Consider the following 26,771-nt stretch of genomic DNA (forward strand, 5'->3'; position numbering starts at 1 on the left):
GAGATGACTGCGTTTTGCAGAAGTAAGGGAGCTGATTAAATGCATCTTAGAGGAATGCATCCTGGTGCAGTGGGGTCACCTGTGGGGGGTGGGGTGGAGTGGGAGATTGAGGAGCCCCTTTCAAGGAGGAGGTACCTGATCTGAGTACTGAGATTTATGCAAGAAACAAATGTAAAAACTAGTCAAGGGCCTATGGACCTCAGTGCTTGGAGCACCTGACAGAAGCCAACACAGACATGCCTTGCACTTCCTAAATCCAAAGTCTGTATTTTTAAAAAATCAGAAAATCAAGGGTGAGTCAGCAGATGCAAACAAATGGCTGAGCCACCCCGTCCACCCCCCAAGAACTTCTGATGATTCAGGAATCTGAAAAGCTATCTTTAAAATGGTAAAGGAAAAGGAAAGGAGAGCTAAACAGAATTCCTAAGGAAACAAAAAGTTACTTTAATTAAAAAGTTAATCAACAACAGACAAATATACAAGTGAAAAAAGTAAAAGCTAGACTGAATATGAAGCATAGAGAAGCGGAAAATGTAGACATGAAATTAAGAGAAGAAACCTAGGAAGAAGCTCAAGTATATTGAATAGAGTAAGAAATTCAAAGAAGAGCACAGAGCCTTTACACAATCAAAAAACACTGAGCCTTCAAACTGAATCCTGTTCTAGACAAAAACATACCCAGATATAAACATGAGAGTGGAAGGGAAAAAAATTTAAGCTACTGAATTTAAAAGATAGCTACAAAATTAGGGCAATCAGAACAACAGCCATGGCATGAGAAACACTTTCAAAGTGATGAGGGAAAATTGATTTGACTTTCAGATTAGACTACTACACAGCTAAACTATCATTCAAGACTACTGGCAAAATACATTTGTAGATAATAACTGTGAGACATTTACAGTTCTTCAGTCCTTGTTGGAAACTATTAAAACATCTACAACCAAAGAGGACACTGAACTGAGAAGGAATTGATTGAAGAAGCAACATTAAGGAAATAGCAGTAAAGCATTTGGTATGTATGTAAGTATTGGATTTTTTGTTTCTGTCATGATGGACTTTTTTTGGAGGGTTGGTTGGGATTATAAACAAGGTGTAGCTGATACACTAGATGATATGAAAGGGAGAGCCCTTGCAAGAGAGGGAAGAGAACTGAGATAGGCTCTACTAGGTATTCATGTTAAATTTTAAAGGTAATTGCTAAAAGAATAGAAATATAACTTCCATCCACATCAGCAGAAGGAATAAAGGACATTTGATGGTTAAGAAATCAGGATAAGATTTTTTTAAGCCAAGAAAACACAGAGGAATACGTTAGAAATTAATCCAGCAGTAATCACATCCAGTGTGATCAGATTCCACTTGCCCAGCTGGAGACTCTGTTGGGTTTGTTGAAAGAGACACAAGCCACAGCCCATGACACTGAGAAGTAGACAATAAAAGGGATGGGACATGTTACCAAAAGTAGCAGCCTTAAAGACAGCTGATTCAGCAATATCAGTATCAGAATTTAAGGCAAAAGAGGGAGCATTCCTACTGAAAAAGAGAACAGTCAGAAGATATAAAAAATAGAAGCCCTTGCAAATATACAGTAAAGGTAGAAGATCAACCATGTACAAAGCTAGTAGGAAGGTTAAAAGACAAAAGTAGCAAAACCATCTATATCCACAATAAGCAGTTAAAGAATACACAAAACAATTAGATGTAAAACACGTCAAAAACAGTAATCGTAAGGGGAGGAATGTACAAATGCAGGGTTGTTAAATGCATTTGAAATTAAGAGATCAGCAACTTAAAACAATCATATATATATAGTTTGCTATATATAAACTTCACATAAATACAAACCAAAAATCTATACTAGATACACACATAAAAAAGAAAAAGGAATTAAAACATAACACTAAAGATAGTCATCAAATCACAAGAGATGAGAACAAAAGAAGGAACAAAAAAGACCTACAAAAACACCCCCCAAACGAATAACAAAATGGCAATAAGAACATACATATCAATAATTGCTTTAAATGTATATGGACTAAATGCTCAAATCAAAAGACACGGCTGAATGGATACAAAAACAAGACCCATATATATGCTGCCTACAAGAGACTCACTTCAGATCTAAAGATACAGATTGAAAGTGAGTGGATGGAAGAAGGTATTCCATGCAAATGGAAATCAAAACAAAAGCTGCGTAGCAATACTTATATCAGACAAAATAGACTTTAAAATAAAGACTGTTACAAGAGACAAGGACATTACATAACAATCCAGGGATAAATCCAAGAAGATATAACGATTGTAAATAAATGTGCACTCAACATAGGAGCACCTAGATATATAAAGCAAATATTAACATACATAAAGGAGAAAATGACAGTAACACAATAATAGTAGGGGACTTAAACACCCCACTTACATCAATGGATGGATCATCCAGGCAGAAAATCAATAAGGAAACACTGGCCTTAAATGACACATTAGACCATATGGACAATATATATAGAACATTCCATCCCCAGACAGCACAATACACATTCTTTTCAGGTGCACATGCACTGTTCTCCAGGAGTGATCACATGCTAGGCCACAAAACAAGCCTTGGTAAATTTAAGAAAATTGAAATCATAGTGAGCATCTTTTCTGACCACAGTGCTATGAGACAAATCAACTACAAGAGAAAAACTGAAAAAAACATAAACACGTGGAGGCTAAACAATATGCTACTAAACAACCAATGGATCACTAAAGAAATCAAAGAGGAAATCGAAAAATACCTGGAGACAAATGAAAATGAAAACACAATGATCCAAAATCTATGGGATGTAGCAAAAGCAGTGCTAAGAGGGAAGTTTATACTGCCTACCTCAGGAAATGAGAAGACTCTCAGACAACTTAATTTTACACCTAAAAGGACTAGATAAAGAACAAATGAAACCCAAAGTTAGTAGAAGGAAAGAAATCATAAATATCAGAGCAGAAATAAATGAAATAGAGATTAAAAAAGAAAAATAGAAAAGATCAATGAGGAACTTCCCTGGTGGCACAGTGGTTAAGAATCCGCCTGCCAATGTAGGGGACACGGGTTCAAGCCCTGGTCCAGGAAGATCCCACATGCTGCGAAGCAACTAAGCCCGTGTGCCACAACTACTGAGTCTGTGCTCTAGAGCCTGAAAGACACAACTACTGAGCCCGCATGCCACAGCTACTGAAGCCTGCATGCCTAGAGCCCATGCTCTGCAACAAGAGGAGCCACTGCAATGAGAAGCATGTGCACCTCAATGAAGAGTAGCCCCCACTCGCCGCAACTAGAGAAAGCCCATGCACAGCAACGGAGACACAACAATGCAGCCAAAAATAAATAAATAAGTAAATTTTAAAAGAGGAAAAGATCAGTGAAACTAAGAGCCATTTCTTTAAAAAGATAAACTCAATAAACCTTTAGCCAGATTCATCAAGAAAAAAAGAGGGCCCAAATCAATATCATCATAATTGAAAAAGGAAAAGTTATCAGCGACACCACAGAAATACAAAGGATCATAAGAGATTACTATGAACAAGTATATGCCAATAAAATGGACAACCAAGTACAAATTGACAAATTCCTAGAACTGTACAATCTCCCAAGACTGAATCAGGAAGAAATAGAAAATATGAACAGACCAATTACCAGTAATGAAATTGAATCAGTAATTTAGAAAAGTCCAGGACCAAGTGCCTTCAAAAGTGAATTCTACCGAACGTTTAGAGAAGAGCTAACACCTATCATTCTCAAACAATTCCAAAAAATACAGAGGAATGCTTCTGAACTCATTCTATGAGGCTAGCATCACCCTGATACCAAAGCCAGACAAAGATATCACAAAAAAAGAAAATTACAGGCCAATATCACTGAACATAGATGAACATAGATGCAAAAATTCTCAAAATATAAGCAAACTGAATTCAGCAACACTTTAGAAAGATCATATACCATGATCAAGTGGGATTTATCCCAGGGATGCAAGGATGGTTCAGCATCTGTAAATCAATCAGTGTGATACATCACATTAACAAATTGAAGAATAAAAACCATATTATTATCTCAATAGATGCAGAAAAAGCTTTTGACAAAATTCAACAACCTTATTCAACAACACTTATGACAAAAACTCTCCAGAAAGTGAGTAGAGAGAAAACACACCTCAACATAATAAAGGCCATATATGATAAGCCCACAACTAACATCATACTCAACAGTGAAAAGCTGAAAACATTTCCTCTAAGATCAGGAACAAGACAAGGATGCCCACTCTTGCCACTTTTATTCAACATGTTATTGGAAGTCCGAGCGACAGCAGTCAGACAGAAAGAAAGAAAGAGAATGAAAGAAAGGGAAGCCAAATTGGAAAGGAAGAAGTAAAACAGTGACTGTCTGCAGACAACATGATACTATACATAGAAAATCCTAAATACACTACAAGATAAAAATAAAAATAAATACTACTAGAGTTCATCAGTGAATTTGGTAAAGTTACAAGATACAAAGTCAATATACAGAAATCTGTTGCATTTCTATACACTAACAACAAACTATCGGAAAGAGAAATTAAGAAAACAACAGCATTTACAATTGCATTTTAAAAAAGGAATAACACACCTAGAAATAAACTTACCTAAGGAGGTAAAAGACCCATACTCAGAAAACTGTAAGACATAGATGAAAGAAACTGAATACAACACTAACAGATGGAAAGATACACCATGTTCATGGATTGGAATGATTAATATTGTTAAAATGACCATACTACCCAAGGCAATCTACAGATTCAATGCAATCCCTATCAAAATACCAATGGCATTTTTCACAGAACTAGAACAAATAATTTTTAAATTTGTATGGAAACACAAAAGACCCCAAATAGCCAAAACGATCTTGAGAAAGAAGAACAGAGCTGGAGATACCACACTCCCTGACTTTAGACTATACTACAAAGCTACAGTTATTAAAACAGTATGGTTCTGGCACAAAAACAGACACACAGATCAATGGAACAGAATAGAGAGCCAAGAAATAAATCCACATGCTTATGGTTAATTAATCTACAACATAGGAGGCAAGAATATGCAATGGAGAAAAGACAGTCTCCTCAATAAGTGGTGCTGGGAAAACTGGACAGCTACATGTAAAAGAATGAAATTAGAACATTTTCTCATACCATATACAAAAACAGACTCAAAATGGATTAAATACCTAAATGTAAGACCAGGAACCACAAAACTCCTAGAAGAAAACATAGGCAGAACACTCTTTGACATAAATTGTAGCAATATCTTTTTGGATCTGTCCCCTAAGGAAAAGGAAACAAAAGCAAAAATAAACAAATGGGAACTAAATTTAAAAGCTTTTGCACAGCAATGAAACCACTGACAAAACAAAAAGACAACCCACTGAATGGGAGAATATATTTGCAAATGATATGATCAATAAGGGGTTAATATCCAAAATATATAAATAGCTCATACAACTCACCATCATAAAAACAAACAATCTGATTAAAAAATGGGCAGAATAACTGAATATTTTTATAAAGAAGACATACAGATGGCCAACAGACATGAAAAGGTGTTCAACATCACTAATCATCAGAGAAATGCAAATCAAAACCACAATGAGATATCTATCACCTCACACCTGGCAGAATGGCTATCATCAAAAAGACCACAGCAAATGTTGGCAAGGATGTGGAGAAAAGGGAGCCCTTGTACATTGCTGATGGGAATGAAAACTGGTGCAGCCACTGTGGAAAACAGTATGAAGGTTCCTCAAAAAACTAAAAATAGAGGGACTTCCCTGGTGGTGCAGTGGTTAAGACTCTGTGCTCCCAGTGCAGGGGGCCTGGGTTTGATCCCTGGTCAGGGAACTAGATCCCACATGCATGCTGCAACTAAGGGTTCACATGCCACAACTAAGGAGCCAGAAAGTCGCAACTAAGGAGCCCATAAGCCGCAACTAAGGAGCCCGCTGGCCGCAACTAAGGAGCCCATGTGCTGCAACTAAGACCTGGCGCAACCAAATAAATTAATTAAATATTTTTTAAAAACTAAAAATAGAATTAGCATATGACCCAGCAATTCCACTCCTGGGTATATATCTGAAGAAAACAAAAACACTTAATTCAAAAAGACACGTGCACTTCCAATGTTCATAGCAGCACTATGTACAATAGCCAAGCTATGGAAGCTACCTAAGTGTCCATAAACAGATGAACAGATAAAGAAGGTATGATACACACACACACACACACACACACACACACACACACACACACACACATACACAGTGGAATACTACTCAGCCATAATAAAGAATGAAATTTTTCTATTTGCAACAATGTGGATATAGCTGGAGGGTAGGTATTATGCCTAGTGAAATAAGTCATACAGAGAAAGACAAATACTGTACGTTGTCACTTATATGTGGAATCTAAAAAATAAAACAAACTAGTGAATTTAAAGAAACAGACTCACAAATATAGAGAAACAGACTCACAGATATAGAGAACAAATTAGTGGTTACCAGTGGGGAGAGGAAAGTGGGGAGGGGTTTAAGAGGTACAGACTACAATGTATAAAATAAGCTACAAGGATATACTTACTGTACAGCACAGGGAATATAGCCAATATTTTATAATAACTATAAATGGAGTATAATCTTTAAATATTGTGAATGACTATGTTGTACATCTGGGACTTTTACCCGTGGGACATATAATATTATAAATCAACTATACCTCAATAAATTTTAAAAAAACAGAAGCCCATGAAACATAGGAGGCAAAGCTTGACAAAACCACTGTGAGAGCATAAGATTTGAACAGTCAAGGTACAAACTTAATGATAACATAAAAACCTAGAAGTTAGTAGAATACACATTATTTTCAAGACCATGGGAACACTTATAAAAATGGCAGTAAGCCACAAGGGAAGTCTTAAAACTTCTGAAGAAGTAATATTGTAAAGATCACACTCTCTGAGTACAATACAATAACATTAGAAGTCAGGAATACACAGGCCCAAAAGACTCATTTTTAAAAACTACTTTTTGAACTTTGAAAAGATATAAACATAGTATTAATTCCCAGAACAAGTCAGTGAAACTGGGAGGAAAGGGACTGCTAGATGGAGGGGAGACTTAGACTCAAGACGATGCTGTGAATTCACTCTTTAAATTCCGTCAGTTCTCCACAAATCAATATATAAATTCCATGCACTGAAGATGCAAGCACGACTTTTCGGAACTGAACAAAATTACTGTAAGTGCATCTGGAATGCTAAACAGGCAAGGAGAAGTCTGATGTGGGAGCACCAGTCCTACCAGATTTTCCATTACTGAAGCTGTGAAACATGTAATAAGTAAGATAATAGCACAGGAAAATATTTAGCAGTGAAACAAAGTGAATCAAGTACATTGGAATGATAATGCTGGATTTCAAACCAGTAGGAGAAAGGGTGGACAATAGGTAAATGTTTGGGGAAAAAAAGTGAGATTTATGCCTCACGTCAAGACGCTTTCTAGATTGGTCAAAGAGCTAAAGTAAAATGCTAGAAGAAAACATAGGTGGGCATTCTTGAAAGGAGAGAGGAAGGTCTGTTTATGTGAGATAGAAAACTCAAAAACCAGTAAGCAAAAATCTTAGATTTGACCTCATAAAAATGATATCCAACATAATTCAATATAGCACGAGTCCCTGGCCAACCCCCAAGCTGCACAGGTACCTAACTATACAAAATTAACTCAAAATGGATCATACCTAAATGTAAGAGCTAAACCTAATAAACATTTAAGATAAAACAGAAGAGAAAATCTTTGTGACCTTGCGTTGGGCAAAGGTTCTCAGATATGACAACAAAACCATGACACATGAAAAAAAAAAAACCTGATAAACTGCTCTTTGTCAAAGTTAAAAGCTTTGGTGTTCAAAAATACCACTAAGAAAATGAGAATAGCTCATAACCTCGGGGCTGCACGCGGGTAGGTAGACTAGAGGAAGGGGAGCAAAGCGTGCTGGTGTCTTTTTTTTTTTTCCTTCCCAGTGCAGTGCGTGAGTCTGCGGGTAGCCGGCGGTGCGGAGCGTGGGGCCTGGCTCGGCCTCCCGGGCGCGCGTGTGACTGCGGCGGGTGCCCTCCTCCTGCACCTCCACGAGTTGGAGGAATGCAACGGGCGTGCTCCCGGGTTGCCGGGGACGCAAGCTCGTGCTCGCCGCTTCAGCGGTCGCCCATCACGCAAGCACTCCAGTCCCCTGGGAGTTGGTCTTCGCGCCTCGGTGCGCCCCTCCTCACCCGGCCCCTCCCACCGACCTCCGCTCCCGCTCTCTCCTGGTAGCGAGTCTGCTTCATCCCTGGGGTCCCTACTTGGGGGCAGAGAAGATGGCTGGCAGACGTCTGCTGTTGGGGGGCGACTTCCTGTCGCCGCCGCCGCCCCCGCCCGAGCCAGTGCTGGAGCAGTGGCGCTATAGCCACGAAAGTGACCGGCAGTGGGCTCTGCGGCGCAGCTTCATCTGTCGGCACCTGCACAGCTATCCCGGCGCTGCCCTAGACCAGCTCCTCGCGCTCTCCGCTGCCTGGACCAACCACGTTTTCCTGGGCTGCAGGTACAGCCCACGCTTGATGGAAAAAATTCTCCAAATGGCTGAAGGTATGGATATTGGGGAGATGCCTTCATATGATCTGATGCTGTCCAAACCTTCCAAAGGTCAAAAACGTCACCTCTCAACATGTGATGGTCAAAATCCTCCTGAAAAGCAAGCCGGTTCCAAATTCCATGTGAGACCTCGTTTTGAGCCTGTACATTTTGTAGCTAGTAGTTCAAAAGATGAAAGACAGGAAGATCCTTACGGCCCTCCAGCAAAAGAGGTAAATGAACAAACACATTTTGCCAGCATGCCAAGAGACATCTACCAAGATTATACTCAAAACTCTTTCAGTATACAAGGTGGAAATTCTCAGTATTGTGATTCATCAGGATTTATTTTCACAAAAGACCAGCCTGCAACAGCCAACATGTATTTTGACAGTGGGAACCCTGCCCCCAGCAGCACATCACAGCAGGCAAACTGCCAGCTCCTGAGCCTTCACCGTCACAGACATTTCCTGAGTCAGTGGTAGCCGAGAAGCAGTATTTTATTGAAAAATTAACAGCAACTATCTGGAAGAACGTTTCTAGTCCAGAGATGACTTCTGGATCTGATAAAATTAATTACACATATATGTTAACTCGTTGTATTCAGGCATGTAAGACAAATCCTGAATATATATACACTCCTTTAAAAGAAATCCCTCCTGCTGACATCCCCCCAAATAAAAAACTTCTAACAGATGGTTATGCTTGTGAAGTTAGATGCCAAAATATCTACTTAACTACAGGTTATGCTAGCAGCAAGAATGGTTCCAGGGATCGAGCTACTGAGCTAGCTGTAAAACTCTTGCAGAAACGTATTGAAGTTAGGGTTGTCCGACGGAAATTCAAGCACACGATTGGAGAGGACCTTGTGGTGTATCAGATTGGCATGCCTTCATATGAATTCCCTCCAGCTCTGAAACGACCAGAAGAGCTGGTGGTGCTGGCTAAAGAGGCTTCCGGACAGCCAATTTTTAATGCTTCTGCCAAACACTGGACCAATTTTATCCTTATAGAAAATGCAAATGATGCAATTGGTATCCTTAACAATTCTGCCTCATACAACAAAATGTCTGTTGAATACAAATATGAGATGATGCCAAATTGTACATGGCGTTGTCGAGTGTTTTTGCAAGATCACTGCTTAGCTGAAGGTTATGGAACCAAAAAAACAAGTAAACATGCAGCTGCTGCTGAGGCTTTGAAAATCCTTCAGAAAACACAACCCACTTACCCATCTGTCAAAAGTTCACAATGCCAAACAGGCTCTTCACCCAGGGGATCTGGGAAGAAGAAAGATATAAAGGATCTCGTAGTTTATGAGAATTCTTCAAATCCTGTGTGCACGCTGAACGACACAGCTCAGTTTAATCGAATGACAGTTGAATATGTCTATGAAAGAATGACAGGACTCCGATGGAAATGCAAGGTGATTCTAGAGAGTGAAGTAATTGCAGAAGCAGTTGGAGTGAAGAAAACTGTCAAATATGAAGCTGCTGGGGAAGCTGTGAAAACCCTCAAAAAGACCTAGCCGACTGTCATTAACAACTTGAAGAAAGGAGCTATTGAAGATGTGATTTCAAGAAATGAAATTCAGGGTCGCTCAGCAGAGGAGGCTTACAAACAACAAATCAAAGAAGATAACATTGGAAATCAGCTGCTGAGAAAGATGGGTTGGACGGGTGGTGGTTTAGGTAAATCTGGTGAGGGCATTTGGGAGCCAATCTCTGTCAAAGAGCAGCATAAGCGCGAAGGGCTTGGTCTTGATGTAGGGAGGGTAAATAAAATTGCCAAGAGAGATATTGAACAGATCATCAGAAACTACGCCCTCTCGGAGAGCCACACGGATTTAACCTTCTCTGCAGAGCTGACTAATGATGGGCGGAAGCAAATACATCAGATTGCGCAGAAGTATGGTCTTAAGAGTAAGTCTCATGCGGTGGCCCACGACAGGTACCTGGTGGTGGGCAGAAAAAGACGGAAGGAGGATTTACTAGACCAGCTCAAACAGGAAGGCCAAGTGGGGCGTTACGAGCTTGTGATGCCTCAAGCGAATTGAGATCTTACTAATTTATTTCGTAAATGCCTAATGAGGCAGATTTGTGAATTAAAGAAATGCTGCATGTTCTGGTTGCAGAGTATATTCATTAAGATGTTTCACCTTGTTCATTTCATATAGTGCTTTATTAGATATTGGAACTTGAAGAATTCTGTCCACTTGTATTAGCTTAATCCAGCAGATAATATCGTGCGGTTACTGTTTGTGTCTTTGATATTGCTGTGTCCCTCAGATTTTCGTAGTTTGTACAAAGTAAGAACACATATCCAAATGGAATTTCACCCCAAGAAAGAAATTCCCATTTTAAAGGGCATAGCACAGCAATTTGCAACAATATGTAAAGTTGATATTGACTACAATAAAACTACAGTCTTAATTCCAGACTTAACTGAAGATGTCAGGTCATTTTGTATTATCTGTTTTCATCTTTATGTGAAGCCAGTTATAGAAGGTTTAATAGTAAATTGTGCTGTACGTGTAAATGTCCTTACCAACTAAATGATGTAAAACTTTGTTAAAGTAATTTTAGTGTTCATTTATTTATAACTTCTACCATGTGGTTTCCAGAATATTGGAAGTGATATACTGTATCTTGTGATATATGAGTGTTAACAAATTCTAGTCATCATGCTGAGAGAGCACTACTTGAGAGAGCAATTGAAAAGTTCCCAAAACTTTGATTCAGTCTGAAGAAAGGAAGCTGGAACTGTCTGTTCTTGGTGCCTTGCAGAGAGACTCGCAGCAACTCTCCGTCATACCTTTCACATGATTTGGGTGGATAGCACATCCAGGGTGGCCACAGCTGTGGTGGAGCTTGGTAAAAGACTGAAGATACATTGGTGCTTTGATGAAAAGGTTAGTGGGCTGGTCCCTCTCTCAAAAAGCTTATTTAACCCCCAAAGCCAACTTTGTAACATATTTAAAACTGCTATTTTCGCTTATTTCTGGAATGTAAAAAAAACTGTATAAAAGGGATTAGTGTATGCTTCCTGAATAAAAAGGAGCCAAAGTTGATCAAAAAAAAAGAGAATACAAGGCACAGACTGGGAGAAAATACGTGCAAATCAGATACCTGATAAAGGATGTATCTAGAATATATGATGAACATGTACAACTCAATAAGAAGATAAAAGGAAGCCCAATTTTTTAAATGGACAAAAGATTTGAATAGATATTTCACCAGAAGATATACGAATAGCTAATAAGCACACAAAAAGATGCTCAGTATCATTAGTCATTAGGGAAATGCAAATTAAAACCACAATGACAGGGGTTCCCTGGTGGCGCAGTGGTTAAGAATCTGCCTGCCAATGCAGGGGACATGGGTTTGAGCCGTGGTCCAGGAAGATCCCACATGCCACGGAGCAACTAAGCCCATGAGCCACAACTACTGAGCCTGCGCTCTAGAGCCCATGCTCCGCAACAAGAGAAGCCACCGCAATGAGAAGCCCGCGCACTGCAACGATGAGTAGCCCCCACTCACCGCGACTACAGAAAAGCCCGCGTGCAGCAACAAAGACCCAATGCAGCCAAAAATAATTAATTAACACCAAAAAAACACAGTGACATACTAATACCCAGTGGAATAACTTTAAGCAAAAGACAAATACAAGTGTTGGTGAGAATGTGGAGAAACTGGAACTCTCATGCACTGTTTACAGAAATTAAAATGGAGCAACCACTTAGAAAAGAGTTAAGCAGTTTCTTTAAAAGTTAATCACAAAGTTACTATGCCACCCAGCAATCCTATCCCTAGGAATCTACCCCAGAGAAATGAAAGCATTTATGTCCACACAAAGACATATATGGACAGGCTCTTTGGTGGGGCTAATGGCAGACTCCGGGAGGGCTCACGCCAAGGAGCACTTCCCAGAACTTCTGCTGCCAGTGCCCTTGTCCCTGCGGTGAGCCACAGCCACTCCCCGCCTCTGCAGGAGACCTTCCATCACTAGCAGCAGAACCAAATGAGATACGAGTAGGAATGCCATCCCTCAGAGTTCCCAGAGACACCCTGGAGCTTCATCCGGACTAATTTCCTTCCGCGCATAGGCCATAGAACTCGCAAAGAAAGAGCGTCCTCCAGGTCTGCACTCAGGGCAACTCTGTTTCTGTAGCATTAAAAGTGTTCTGTTACTGAGAAAATACCCCCAAGCAGAAGACACTTACACGTCGCCTCGCAGGGCACTTGGGGTAGGTCCACTGTGAAGGTACCCGGGTTTTCGGGCATGGATTTGTGCTAGAAAAGCCTTTTCAGAGATCTCTAACATACGTTATGGGTCCTTCTGCAATGAGCAGACAAATGAGAGGGAACCAGGGACTCACCGGAATTCAACTCTTTCACGAGAGAGGACATGGTGTTAGTGACAGAATCCGCTGCTACTAGAGAAAATGCCCTGTAATGGATCTTCCTTTTTCCCTCAGAACAGAGAGTACATCATTCTCTCCCTTCAAAATGTAAGCTTTTATCCCCTATAAACAGTGGATGAGAGCATCTTTTTCCTCAGTCTCCCTGGATATTACTGATGTTAGACAACTTTTTTTTGAATCTGCTAGGCAAAAGATCTACATGTGAGGACCTGGAAGGATGTTCATGATATATCACTAATTCAAGGAAGACGCAAATCGCAGACCAAAATGCAATGCATGATCGAATTTGTGTGAAAAGAGTATATGTCCATAAAAGCATCCTTAAACATTAAAAAAAAGAGAGAGAGAGATATATGTACATGAATGCTCACAGCAGCGTTACTCACAATAGCCCAAACTGGAAACAATCCAAATGTCCATCAGCTGGTGAATGGGTAAATGAAATATACATCTATAAAATGGAGTACTATTCAGCAATTAAAATGGATGAACTGATACCTGCTAGGACATAGAGGAACCTCAAAAATAATATGCTAAGTGAAAGAAGCCAGATGCAAGTGTCATTCTGTATCATTCCATTTACATGAAATGTCTAGAAAAAGCAAAGTCATAGAAAGAGAAGCAGATCAGTAGTTGCCTAGACCTGGAGGTGTTGAGGGAACACCTCAGGCATGAGGGAACTTTTCGGAATGATGAAAATGTTCTAGAATTGGATTGTGATGACGTTTGCACAGCTTTGTAAATTTACTAAAATCACTGAATTGTCGAATTACAAAGCGAGCATTATGGCATTTATTCCTCAGTAGAGCTGTTTAAAATGTGTTTCTATATACCTGCAACAAACCATCAGAAACTGAAAATGTTTACATTTTTGAAAATACCATTTACAATAGCATGAAGAAATACTTCAGAGTAAATCTGACAAAATATGTGCAAGAATTTGTATACTGTATACTGAAAGCTGCTACTCAAAACAATATTTTTTTGAAAAAAATTAAAGAAGACCTAAATAAATGGGGAGCTAGTCCATGCCCGTAGATTGGAAGAATCAATACTTTGAAATGGCGGTCCTCTCCGAATTGAGCTATGCATTAGGTGAAGCTCTAAGGAATGATTTTGCGGCATGTATTTCTCTCTTTTTTTAAGCGTCTACGTGCTTAACGTTTGGCAATTTCACTCTCAGAACTCTATCCACTCAGAACGCTGGACAGCCGGGCAAAGACGTGTTCACGAATGTCCCCTGTCGCAGTGTTTATAAAAACCACCCCCAACTAGCCCGTGAGTGGAGGTGATGTGAAACTATGCTCCATCGTAAAGGGGATTCCAAAGCAACCGTCTCTACACCGGATAGGGCCCAGGGGCTCGGCAGGGGCTGGAAAACTGCCTGTTTATGTAAATAAAGTTTTAGTGGACCGTAATCACAGCTGTTGGCCTTTCTACTGCAAAGACAGAACATGACAGGTTTACACGGGCTGCAAGCCTAAAACCTTCACTATCTGCCCTTTAAGTTTACCAATCCCCGATCTAGACTCTGTGTATCTATTAACCTGAGAAGATGTTCAAGAAAGCTCATTCGGTAAAAAGTCCCACGGGTCAACCTCGCTCACCCGGGTCGCGAAGCCCCCGCCTTGCGCTGGGGCGGGCGGCACTGTCCCCGCTCCCTCGCTCCCTCGCTCGGGGCCCGCGGGCCCGCGCCACGCGCCGGTCCGCGCACGCTTTCGGCTCCATCACCCCAACTCAGGCCTGGCGCCGCCCTGTGCGCGCTCCGCCCCGGGGTGGGGGCCCGGCCCTACCTGCCCGCCGTAAAGCACGTCCCGTTAGCGGCGCCGAGGGTTGAAAACGCCACGAAGAGTGGAACGACCCACGAGGCGGGGTAGAGGACGCGGTCGCCAAACGTCTGCGAGAGAAGTGGGTGCGTCCTGAGACCGTGCGCGCCCCCAGGAGCCACCGGCCCCGCAAGCTGCTGTGCCCTCCCAACGGCCCCGCTGAGCTGGGCTCCCGGACACCTCCGGGAGGCACAGTGGAGCGCCCGTCGGGAGGAAACGACCTCCTCTGCGGATGGTGATGGACATCTCTTCTCCACCTCTTCCTGGCATAATTCGCAGTGTTTCAGCAACCTCTGCCGCCCCTGCCTCTCCCTCCCTCGGAATGACCTGGTCTCCCTCCCCTCTGAGCCGCCTATTCTCCGGTCAGTGGCCCGTCAACAAGCTGCGTCTCTCCACGCTCCCCATCCTTGTCACATCATTGCCTGTTTTTAGTTTCATTTCCTGTCCCGCTGCAGCTCCGAAGGCCTCCTCCAGCACGTGGACCCCACCCACCTCTCCACCTGTCCCTCACACCCATCCCTCTGTCCTCTTCCCTCCTCCCCCAGCTTGAATTCCACAATCCATTATTATAACTCCCTCTTTTAATGACTCCTTTGCTCTTTCTCTCCCCTACACTTGCCTGTCAAAGCCCCAACCCTGGTGAAGTCCAACCCTGCTGCAGCTACACTCTGTGCCTTCCCCGGTGTGGGGGGGGGGGGGGGGGCGGGGGCGGGCGGGGTGTGCTGGGAAAGCAGGACCTGCCACCTGCTGGCAGCCTGGAACCTCAGCTGGGTCGCTGGGACTGCCCTAACCTGCTCACCCTCTCCGCGTCTGGTCTCCTAGACGATTATTTCCCTCCCCCGCGGTGAGGGCCTTTCAACTTGAGCACTTATCCCTTGCCTGTCCCCTTCCCACACACCAGGCACCCTCCCGCAGAGACCCTGGGCACTCACCACGGCCACAGCCTGGGACTGCAGGAGCTCGGTGGCTGTCATCACAGTGAAGTAGGACACGTTCATGAGGATGTAGCACCCTGTCACCAGCGGGATCCCGATGATGATGGCCAGGGGCAGGTTTCTGGGAGGGGCAGGGACCCAGGGACCCAGTCAGACCAGAGCATCCTGTTAGAGACTCACAAGGTTGTTGTCCTCGTCTACTCCTTTCTTCCACCCGCCCCGGCCAGCCCTCCACCTGCTCCTGGGGTGGGCTGGGGTCACAGCTGCCCTTCCTGAGGCCCACCCAGAAGCAGGGGGCTTGTTGGACAGCAGAGCCCCAGTGGGGACATGTGACATTTTCAAATGAGAAAGAACTCTCCCTCTCTCAGACTCCAGGGCAGTAAAATTGAATTGGTTATAAAGCAAAATAAGCTAGAGTTCTTCCTTCCCCTTAGCAACCATTCTACTACCCCAAACAAAACCAAGCTCTAACGAGTGTAAATGAGGAAACCATCCTCTGCGTGGAAAGGGGTGGTGGGTGATGACGGGGGAGCAGCTCCACTTTATGGTTGGGGGAGAGAAATACCCTCACCTGTCCACTGTCTCCTGCCCTGACTCAGCTTTCTTACCTGAAAGGGTTTCTGAGTTCTTCTGTAATATAGTTGAGTTGATTCCTAGAGGGAAAAAAAAAGTAATGTGAGTAACATAACTTTGACTTTCTTTGCTAAGATTATGAAACACAAAATAATAAATGTAGGTCTCATTTAAGCTACTCCATCACAGAGAAAATTCCCCTTGTAGGAATTTCGGGGCAGTTTCTTTCAGAGAGAGCCCTGGTGGTGGTGGGACTACTGAGATCTGCACATCTTTCAGTTGGTAGGTCTTTGCCCTCCATGGGAATCGTGTGAATTTTCCACAATTATTGGGAGCAATGAGTCCCCAGTGTGCTTTGAAAACAAATGGAAGATTCTTTTTCTGAAAAGGGAATGGAGCCTGCAGATGCTTTGCATGAGGGAAAGACCAGCGTCCCGGATGGCCACTGGACACAAACAGAATCTCACCAACTAAACCTAGTGTTTGCAAGTGCTACTGAATATCTGCCTTGTCCAGTGCCTAGCAGCCCTCGCTGCCTCCAATCCGGCTGAGCCTGTGTGTGTCTGGTGAAGCTTCTGGCACAGGGTCCCACCACTGCGGGCTCACGGGACACTGTGTCAAGGGCTGCTGGCATGTGAGCGAATGGGAAAGGGGCAGGTGCCTCAATGTCTCTGGGGTCCGAGGAGAACAGAAGCGTGAAGGGTGGGGTGCTTCACGAAAGGGAGATGCAAAGGTAAATGTCAGGCTCCCACCAAACCCCCAAAAGGAGAAGTCGTTGCTTTCCACAGGGTTTCAGTAAAATAGCCTAAAGAAACCCACAGCCAGGCGTGTACCATCTTACCATCCATCATACGCCCAGAGTCCATTATAAAACGCCAGACCGATGGCTCCCAGAGACAGCTTTGTGCCCTCAAAAGAATTTTCAAAATTCCTCGTATTTCCTGTAATTAAGCCAGACGGTGAAAAGCGGGTGTCAGCTGACCAGCCTGGGACTTTGCATCACCTGGGAAGGCAGGGGATGCCTAACGACCTCAGGTGATTAAACACACGCTGAAAAACCGGGGAACGAAAGATTGTTTCTGTTGAATTCCTGCCTTAAGGATACGCTTAGGAGCAAGACTTCCAAATGGTCTGTGCTGTGTGGCATCACACTCCCCTCCAGCCACAGGTCACCTTGGGCCAGGAGGACAATTCCGCTGATGATGATGACGACCACGATCACCATCTTGGTCGCTGTGAACACGTTCTGGACGTAGCTCCCCAGCCGCACGCTCAGCGCGTTCACCGTGGTGATGAGCACTGGGGAAGTCAGAGGTGGGCAACATTCTGTGTCTGTGGGCTCAACATCTCCCTCCTTTCTTAAGGCCCTGGAAAGAGTCTCCTTTCCACTCGCAGGCCCACCCCTCCAGCCTCCCCTCTCCACCGCCACATCCCTCAAATGCACCTTTGAAATCCAGCCGGGCTGCCTCCCCCCAAGAGCAATGGAGAAGCAGCTGGGCCCCTGTGGGACAGCCTGCTGCCAGCCGTCCCTGACAGCTCCGATGGCCCCGCAGAGCAGGGACTGGATGGCCAAGGGCATCAGGCTTGGGCCCAAGACTAGACCTGGCCCTGCTCCTCACCAGTGGGCCTCCAGGCCCACTCGGCCTCTTTCTGGCTGTGCAGGAGCCGAGTCTCCCCACACCATCCGTGCCGGGTCTCTTCTGACCCCTGCCCAGTGTTTCACACACATACTCACAGATGGCAGCGGCAGCCAGGAGTTTAATGACAACTTGAGGAGGGTTGCAGCCTGAGTAGAAGGGCGCAGAAACGTACTCAGAGAAGCTGAGACAGATGATGGCAAAGGACGAGGGCTTTATGACGAACAGGCTGGTCCAGGAAAAGAGATAGGCAGGAATGGGGCCAAAGGCTTCCATCAGGTAAGGGTACTCGCCCCCCGACTTGGTGATCATCGTGCCAAGCTCCGCAAAGCACAGAGCGCCTGGAATACAGAGAGGAAGGGGGCCCCGGGCCCCTCGTGAGGCATTGCCCTGGTCGAGGGAACCCCTCTCCCCCGTGGGGGACATGCTCCCGGAGCCCATCACGGTGCCTCTCATCCTGAACTCTGGCCATTGGACATTCTGTGAAGCCCGATTTACACCTGTCTGTGCACAAGCACTGAAGGGGATCCAGGCAGCAGGAAGACCAGGCACAGACAGAGCTCCAAGAGCAGCCCCACACTCAACAGAAGGTGTTCAGGGCGGGGCATCTTTGTTACCCAGTGTCGCAAGAATCCCACAAGCCGCCCAGACGATGAGACAGGGTCCCACGGCTTCCATGTTGCTGAGCACAGACTTGGGGGAAATGAAGATCCCGGAGCCGATGATGGTGCCCACGATGATGCAGATGCCGCTGAACAGGCCCAGCTCGGGTGTGGAGAAGGGGAGAGGAGAGTTAGTGCTGCCACCCAGTGGGGCTCAAGAGGTCCAGACGCAGCCCTCTTCCTCCCTCCCTCCCTCCCACTCTGGGTGTGGCCAGGGCAGCCCCCAGCGTCCCAGGCACCTTCACCCTGTGCTGTTGCAGGGGGAGCACCAGGGAGCTGCTCCTGGGGCTTCGCTTGTGAGTCAATTAATCCTCACAACAGCCTCATGAGTCGGGTACGCCATTATCATACCCATTTTACAGAGGAAAAAATAGAGGAACAGAAAGATTCCGTTACTGCCCAGGGTTCACATCCAGTACGGTTCATAGGCCCGGCTGAGGTTCCATGCGCCAACCCTTACCACCCTTGACAAAGGTGCCCGGATGGTAAATAAAGGCTGATTTGACAATCAATCACCAATAGGAAAGGCCCTTGGGACCCACCTCTTAGGTGGGCGTAGCAGAACGGAGCTTCTCCCCCCAGACAAAGAGTGAAGTCAGGGTTTGGGGCTCCTGGCCAGGGGAGTGGGGGTGAGGGGGTGAGCAGCAAGGTCTCCAGGGGGCTGTGAGCTTCCTCTCATGCCATTCTGTAGAATATGAGCTTCCTACCAACGAGACCCTGCTCAGACACACCCTGTATGATTCCGTCCTATGAAGTTCCACAACAGGGAAAATTACTCTGCAGAGACAGAACTCGGGGGGTGGGGCCCTCCTGGAAAGGGGCAAGAGGGAACTTTCTGGGGCGACCAGTTTGTCAAACACTTCAAACTGAACACTGAAGAGATGTGCATTTCACTCTATGTAAATCATACGTGAATCAAGAAAAAAAATTTAAAGGGATAAAATAGTCTGATTCAGTATATATAAGTCCATGCCACTCTCTCACTTTGTCCCAACTTACCCTTCCCCCTCCCCATGTCCTTACATAAAGGACCAAATGTAAAATGGATAGCTAGTGGGAAGCAGCCGCATAGCACAGGGAGATCAGCTCCGTGCTTTGTGACCACCTAGAGGGGTGGGATAGGGAGGGCGGGAGGGAGACGCAAGAGGGAGGAGATATGGGGATATGTGTATATGTATAGCCGATTCACTTTGTTATAAAGCAGAAACTAACACGCCATTGTAAAGCAATTATACTCCAATAAAGATGTTAAACAAAAAGAAGGAATAGGATTTCCCTATCACTGGAGGTATTCAAACATAAGAGGGACCAACATTTGGTGAAGGTGCTGTAGAGGGGACTCCACATCAGAAGTCCTCTCTGACCATCCCGGAAAAGGCCACTGGTCTGAGCAAACAGCCACCCCTCCGGGTGCTTACCCAGCACGCAGAAGCACACATGTATTAACCTCACAAGAATATGCTGAGTTCACTGGCGAGAGAGAAAGAGGTGAGTACAAGGAATTGTTCGATCAGAGATGGGGTGGGGGGACTTGGCCGTGCACCCCGTGGCTGGACCTGGGAAGGGCCTGCCCCTAAGGACGGCCTTACCTCCTTTTGGAGATTTGTGGTCTTGTGTTCGATGCTCTGGATCGACTTCTCATCCTCTCTCCTTTTTCTCAGGCTTGTCTCTTCCATTTTCTACCCGCTGCCAATTCTAGGAGGCTGCAAGGAGGACACGGGTGTTCACTCAGCAAATGCTCTATCGGACAAGATGCAAATGGGGGCTCAGCTGTCGCACCTGGGTTGTGGGAACGGATTCTATGAGCAGATGATTAGCTACAGTTTGGGGGAAATGCAGCTGTCGACTCCTTAGGGATAATTTGCTCAGCCCCAGCAAAATTTTGACTGCCGTTCAGAGCCTGGGCAACTGGGGTTCCAAGCTCTTTTCTAAACTACTCTGGTACCCCCGTGCCCCCTCACCTATCCTATGTGCCCGAACCCTCAGCAGTGACACGCCTGGAAGTCATTCTACAGCCCAACCTCATTTTTTCAAAGGCTTTTAAAAAGAAATATTTAAAAACATACTGGAATATCCTTAGTGGAGTCAAGTCTGAAGAAGGAAGGCTTTTCTCATAATTACTTCCCAAGTAATTAAGGCACCTCACACAATAGATCCACGGTATAGACAGTTTTTCATTGAGTGATGCCAGGAACGTTGCTGAGGGAAATCCGTTCAAGGCTGAACTACTTAGTGCTCATTCCCTGTTCCCTTTCTCCAGATGAAGTCCCTCTCGGGTCCCTGGCCAGGGGATCAGCCAGCCTTCCCATCACCTGGTGGCCTTACCTTCTCCTTGACCTCGAGGAGCCCAGGGACCTGCCCAGGGCAGCTGACCACCTTCCTCTGCACAGTAGTGCCCTAGGAATGGCCATGTCTCGTGCCCAGGAGAGAAGGAAGCCACAAGGTACAGAGGTCAATAAAGGTAATTATTAAACACCTTTTTTTTTTTAAGCAACGAAGCTTGGATACACCACACAAAAAAGGGAGGGTCGAGCAGCCAGTTTCTCTCCAAACTGTTTTTATTTTGCTCATTTGTGTCCAGACCAGTTTGTTTTAAAATTAACCAGATTCCCCCCAGATCAGCTACATCCTATAAGGAGAAATCTCTCTAAAGACTGGAACCAGAGGAGATAAACTTTGGAACCCACGCTTTTCTTATCTTAATAGGTTCTATTTACAACTCCAGGCAGGCGGCACCAACAGTAGCTGCACTCCTAACACACAGGTTGGGGGGAGCCCTTTCCCCCCTCCACTGAGGAATTTCCTCCAAGGGCCTTGGTCTGTCTGCCTCCCACTGCTTCTGACCAAGCTTGTCTGGCCCCTGCTGAGACCGTATCTGGGACGGAAGAGCCCAGCCTGAAGCATTGTTGCTTATCGCCCATCTCCTCCGGCAGTTTTGCACTGGGGTAGATTTAACAGCATCCCGGATATCCAGATGAGACCAAAGGTCACAGGACAGAGTTGGTGAGTCACTGAGGTTTGCTGTGGGAGCACTTTGGGACAGGCAGACCTGGGAGGAGGGCAGATTTCTCAGGGCCATCTCTTAGAGCCTACTGAGAATGTGGGGGACCTTTGCTTTCCCAGAGTCAGGGTCCTGTAGAAGTTCGTTGCCTGCCCCCTGACGGGCCATGCCTGCTCATCAGGGCACCTGATCGTCTTGTCGGCCGTGGCCAGAGCCCCAGCAGAGTGCTCGTTCACGGGCTCTCTCTCCAGAGCACGGAGGCAGGACCTGCCGCCAGGCTTGCTTGAGGCACCCCTTGAGCATTTGCCAACAGTGCAGCACTCAGAGGTAGGTCTGGCCCGTCTGTACTTGCAGAGTCCTACAGAAGGCTCCCTGGGTCAAGGTTGCCCCAGAGGGCTGATATTCTAACAGAAACCACTGAGGAAAGCAGGGTGGGGTGGTGGTGGTAGTGGGGAGTTGGAGGGTCCTGTGAGCCCACACCAGCCACATGGTCTCAGAGTTACTTAGCCTTTCTCCAAGAACTGAGTTCTGAATCTGTAAAATGGGCTAGTGCTGGCACTCCCCTTCACAGAACTGTGAGAAGTGCAGAAGGTTATGCATTAAGCGTCAGCATTCTGTTAATGCAGAGGATCCCGTGGGCTTCTTGGGCCTCTGTCAAATGCTGAGTTTGGAACATCTGGGCATGAGGATCCTTGCTGAGGGTCAGAAATCGACTTCAGTTCATTTTTGGCCCTTGGTGCGCATTTCTTTTCTTGAAGCTGTGGTTTCTTCTTGTTTTGTTTTTCCCCAGCAGAGTGACTGTTCAACCAATTATCATAAGGGTTTCTCCCCCCCTCAGGGAAAATAATGTGGATTTGTCTTCACAGTTTTTTCCCCAGTTCTTTAGGACCTTTGGTTCATTGTGCATCCAGCTCTTCTACCACATGGCTGAAGTTTTACCTCCTTGCAGTCAACTCCCTCTCACAGTTAATTTCCTAGGAAGTTTCATGTTATTTATTTTTTTCATACAACTCCATTGCTTCTTAAGTTTCTGCTAAAGCTCTTGACCTTCACTTTCTTTTTTCTTCTTCTTCTTTTTTTTTTTTTTTTGCGGTACGCGGGCCTCTCACTGTTGTGGTGGCCTCTCCCGTTGCGGAGCACAGGGCTCCGGACGCGCAGGCTCAGCGGCCATGGCTCACGGGCCCAGCCGCTGGGCGGCATGTGGGATCTTAGTTCCCCGACCAGGGATCGAACCCAAGCCCCCTGCAGTGGAAGCGTGGAGTCTTAACCACTGGACTGCCAGGGAAGTCCCGACCTTCACTTTCAAACTGTGCCTTTTCCAATTGCACAGATGCTTGCAGTTTGAAGATGGTAACACCATCTGCATTTTATCATCTTATATTTGGTACATATTTGGTTCCCTGGTCCTGTAACGGTTTATAAAGACACGTTCAGCCCGGCAGTGTAAATCCATATCCCCACAGCCTCTTGGCTTTTATCCTCTGAGTCAGGGTCAGAGTCAAACCTTCAGGACAGATGCCAGCTCTTCCTTTACCACTTAAAACTTGTCCCAGACCTGGCTTCAAGTTTTCAAACTTCCTTCTGTTCCTAAGTTTACTCATCTCATATTCCTTCCCTCTGCTGCTGACAGTAGTTCAGAGCTTTGCAGGGGACCCAAAAGGCCATATAACAGGCGTTCACTTACCTACCAAAATCCCAACCTAAAGAACTCATAAAGAGTCAGTGGAATGTGCAAAGTCTTTAAATGTCAAGGATTTACAGTCTGACTGTAAAACAATTAGCAAGGAAAGCACAATTTAAAAACTCTTATCTGGGAAACAATATCTATATATATCCAAGAGCTATTGGAATAGTGCAATTCTACCTTAGAATTGTCCATCATTTTTTTTAGATATAATTGACGTATTAGTTTCAGGTGTACAATGATTCGATATTTGTATATATTGTGAAATGATCACCACAATAAATCTAGTTAATATCTGTCACCACACATAGTTACAAATACTTTTTCTTGTGATGAGAACTTTAAAGATCTATTCCCTAGCAAGTCTCCAACAATACAGTATTATTAACTATAGTCACCATGATGTACATCACATCTCTTGAGATATTTATTTTAGAACTGGAAGTTGTACCTTTTGATCACCTTCACCCATTTTGCCCACCCCTCACCTCTGTCAACCACCAATCTGTTCTCTACATCCATGAGTTGGGTTTGTTTGGGTTTTGGGTTTTTTGTTTGTTTGTTTGTCTGTTTATTCGGTTTTGGGGGTTTTTTGGGGGGAGGGATCCTGTTGATACATTCAAGTGAGAGCATTCATCTTTGTTTTTCTCTGACTTATTTCACATAGCATAATGCTGTTAAAGTCCATCCATGTTGTCATAAACGGAAAGATTTCCTTCTTTTTATGGCTGAATAATATTGTATTATATATATGTATATATCTGTATATATATCACATCTTCATCTATTCATCCATTAATGGACACTTAGGTTGGACACATCTTGGCTGTCATAAATAATACAGCAATGAACATGGTGGTGCAGATATCTTTTCAAGTTTGTGTTTTTACCCAGAAGTGGAACTTCTGGATCATATGATAGTTCTATTTTTAATCTCCATACCGTTTTCCATAGTGGCTGCACCAATTTACATCCCACCAACAATGTACAGGGTTCCCTTTTTTCCACATCCTTGCAAACACTTGTTATTTCTAGTCTTTTGGATAATAGCCCTTCTGATAGGTGTGAGCTGATATTGTGATCTTGATTTGCATTTCCCTGATGATTAGTGATGCTGAGCATCTTTCCATGCACCTGTTAGTAATCTGTATATCATCTTCTTTGGAAAAATATCTATTCAGATACCTCTGCCCATTTTTTAATTAGATGATTTTTTTTTGGCTGTTGAGTTGTATGTGTTCTTTATATGTATTGGTTATTATAGTTTCTATTGAAGCGTATTTTTTTTTCTCTAAAGTCACTCTCATTTCTACCAAAGATGGCCAAAGTCACACTCATTTGTTTTAAAATAAGTTTAGTTTCATTAAACTTGACCTGATTATTTACATAAGTTCAGCAAGAATAGCAATTGACCATATAGGCTGTTTTAAATCTGCTTTGCTGGAACTTTTCATAAGGAACCTCCAGATGGAACTTTTAATAGCCTCTTTAGGCTAAGAAGCCATGTCAAGGAGTCATCATCAGACTCGCCTGTAATACCTACAGATTCGGGTGAATTCCTCTCTTCTTGAAGTTCCCCCAAATACCCTGAAGTTCCCCCAAATATCCTGGAGGAAGGCCAGAAAGTGACCTTCCTTACTCACCTGGCAAGGCTGTTGGGAACTGTGTAAGCAAGGAAGCAGGCTGTTTTTCCAAGGGCCTTTATGGCTCCACAGTCAATCTTAGCTCCTTAAAGCTGTCCGTCAAATCTGATTCTAGGGCTTCCCTGGTGGCGCAGTGGTTGAGAGTCCACCTGCCAATGCAGGGGACACGGGTTCGTGCCCCGGTCCGGGAAGATCCCACAGGCCGCAGAGCAGCAGGGCCCGTGAGCCATGGCCGCTGGGCCTGTGCGTCCGGAGCCTGTGCTCCGCAACGGGAGAGGCCGCAGCAGTGAGAGGCCCGCGTAGCGCAAAAAAAAATAAATAAATAAAATAAAATAAAATAACCATCTAAAGATTTCCATCCTGCTGGGATGAGCCCTGCGACTCTTTCTGATTCCTCCTTATTCTGTCACTTTCAGTATTTGCCTTATTTACCTTATTTATTAATAACCCTTTAAAAATTTCCACCTTGTTGGGAAGAGTCCCTTTGACTTTCCCCTCAGCTTCTTCCCATTCTCTTAATGTCCAAGGGAAATATAATGGGAGCCACATATGGGATTTAAAGTTTTCTAGTGGCCATATTTTAAAAAAAGTAAGCCAAACCAAAAAACAAAACAACAAAAACAAAACAAAACCCACAACCAGGTGAAATCAATTTTAATAACATTTTATTTAACCCAATATATGCAAATGTTATCTCAACATAAAGCCAATATAAAAATTATTGGATATTTTAATTATTTTTTTCATAGTAAGGCTTAAAATCTGGTGTATATTTTATACGCCAGATGTGTTATAGCACATCTCAATTCGGATGCTGTATTTTCATCAGAAATACTTGACCTATATCTAGATTTCATAAAATTTATAGTTGAGAAGGCAGGTTCACCTACCCACATGCTCCAACACACACGTCCGTTTTCCCGTGATGCACTGAGCCCCTGCTTGCTCTGGGAGCTCGTGGCTCTGGGCTTCTGTCCTGGTGCTTTTCTTCTGAGCACCTCGCACGCTCTATAATGATGTCTGCCTTCGTCACTACTGCTGTTCTCAACAAACAGTGCACATAGGTAAGCATCCACAACATATTGGCTGAATAAATATATTTATATCAAAATTAATAAAATCCAGAATTCCCCCCTCTCCTAAGAGTTAGAAGACCCGCTGGTCTACAGAGATGTAAGCTGTTGGAAGAGGGTGGGGTCTCTCCCATCTTCTCAGAGGTTGAGGGGCAAAGGCGTCACTTCTGATCCCTCCACCCCTCTGCATGGGACAACGGCAAGACAGGACAGCCCCCCAGCTGCTGTCACACCAAACGCACACCCACACTTGTGCCTGGATCCTCTCCACTCAGTCCTGACCTCCCCAGGGCTGCTTTTCAATAGTGCCAAAGGCAGCAGGGCTCACTTGGGTCCCGGGGTCATGTTTTCTAACTGTTTGCCTTGGGTTCCTTTCAACCTGATCAGGACCTTTCTAGAGCCACATGAAGACTCACGAGGACCAAGAGAGAATGGGACCGGTTGCTGCTCAGATTGGAAACCGGCAGGATGACAGGAGCCCCCCCACCAGCAGTCAGGCCTTACCGCCCACCCAACATCTAGCCCACCCAACCTCTTTTAAAATGTAAAAGAACAATGATTTTCTATGTCAACTTCCCACTTAGCAATCAAAGAACACATGTGTGTAACTTTTATATATGACCAGGGACCAACGCGGGGTCTATCTGCA

At 44.5% G+C, this 26,771-nt stretch overlaps 2 protein-coding genes across 5 annotated transcripts in view; one reads left to right on the forward strand and one right to left on the reverse strand.

Annotated features, from left to right (window-relative positions):
* Positions 1 to 21,139, reverse strand: part of SLC7A9 (solute carrier family 7 member 9) — a 33,288-nt gene extending 12,149 nt beyond the window's left edge. For 2 of the 4 annotated variants that reach the window (XR_014326997.1, XM_082862347.1), the window contains exons 1-9: positions 21,047 to 21,098; positions 20,311 to 20,500; positions 18,677 to 18,824; positions 18,158 to 18,400; positions 17,596 to 17,721; positions 17,264 to 17,363; positions 16,458 to 16,502; positions 15,847 to 15,970; positions 14,882 to 14,985 (exon numbers count right to left, since the gene is read on the reverse strand). Coding sequence is in view for 3 of the 4 variants with exons in the window: in XM_082862347.1 (XP_082718473.1) it covers positions 14,882 to 14,985; positions 15,847 to 15,970; positions 16,458 to 16,502; positions 17,264 to 17,363; positions 17,596 to 17,721; positions 18,158 to 18,400; positions 18,677 to 18,824; positions 20,311 to 20,397 (977 nt within the window). In the remaining variant the exon portion in view is untranslated. Of the gene's footprint in view, positions 1 to 14,881; positions 14,986 to 15,846; positions 15,971 to 16,457; positions 16,503 to 17,263; positions 17,364 to 17,595; positions 17,722 to 18,157; positions 18,401 to 18,676; positions 18,825 to 20,310; positions 20,501 to 21,046 lie in introns of all 4 variants that reach the window. The other 2 variants (XM_082862349.1, XM_082862348.1) reach the window with 2 other exon arrangements.
* LOC309976538 (NF-kappa-B-repressing factor-like) lies at positions 7,059 to 11,424 on the forward strand. The gene is given in 3 exon segments (XM_082862172.1): positions 7,059 to 9,103; positions 9,106 to 10,190; positions 10,194 to 11,424. Coding segments are annotated over 3 exon segments (2,304 nt in total). The 5' UTR covers positions 7,059 to 8,412; the 3' UTR covers positions 10,722 to 11,424.
* Positions 21,140 to 26,771: the final 5,632 nt, after the last annotated feature.

Source organism: Leucopleurus acutus (assembly GCF_964270905.1).
Source record: "Leucopleurus acutus genome assembly, chromosome: 20".
Taxonomy (NCBI): Eukaryota; Metazoa; Chordata; class Mammalia; order Artiodactyla; family Delphinidae; genus Leucopleurus; species Leucopleurus acutus.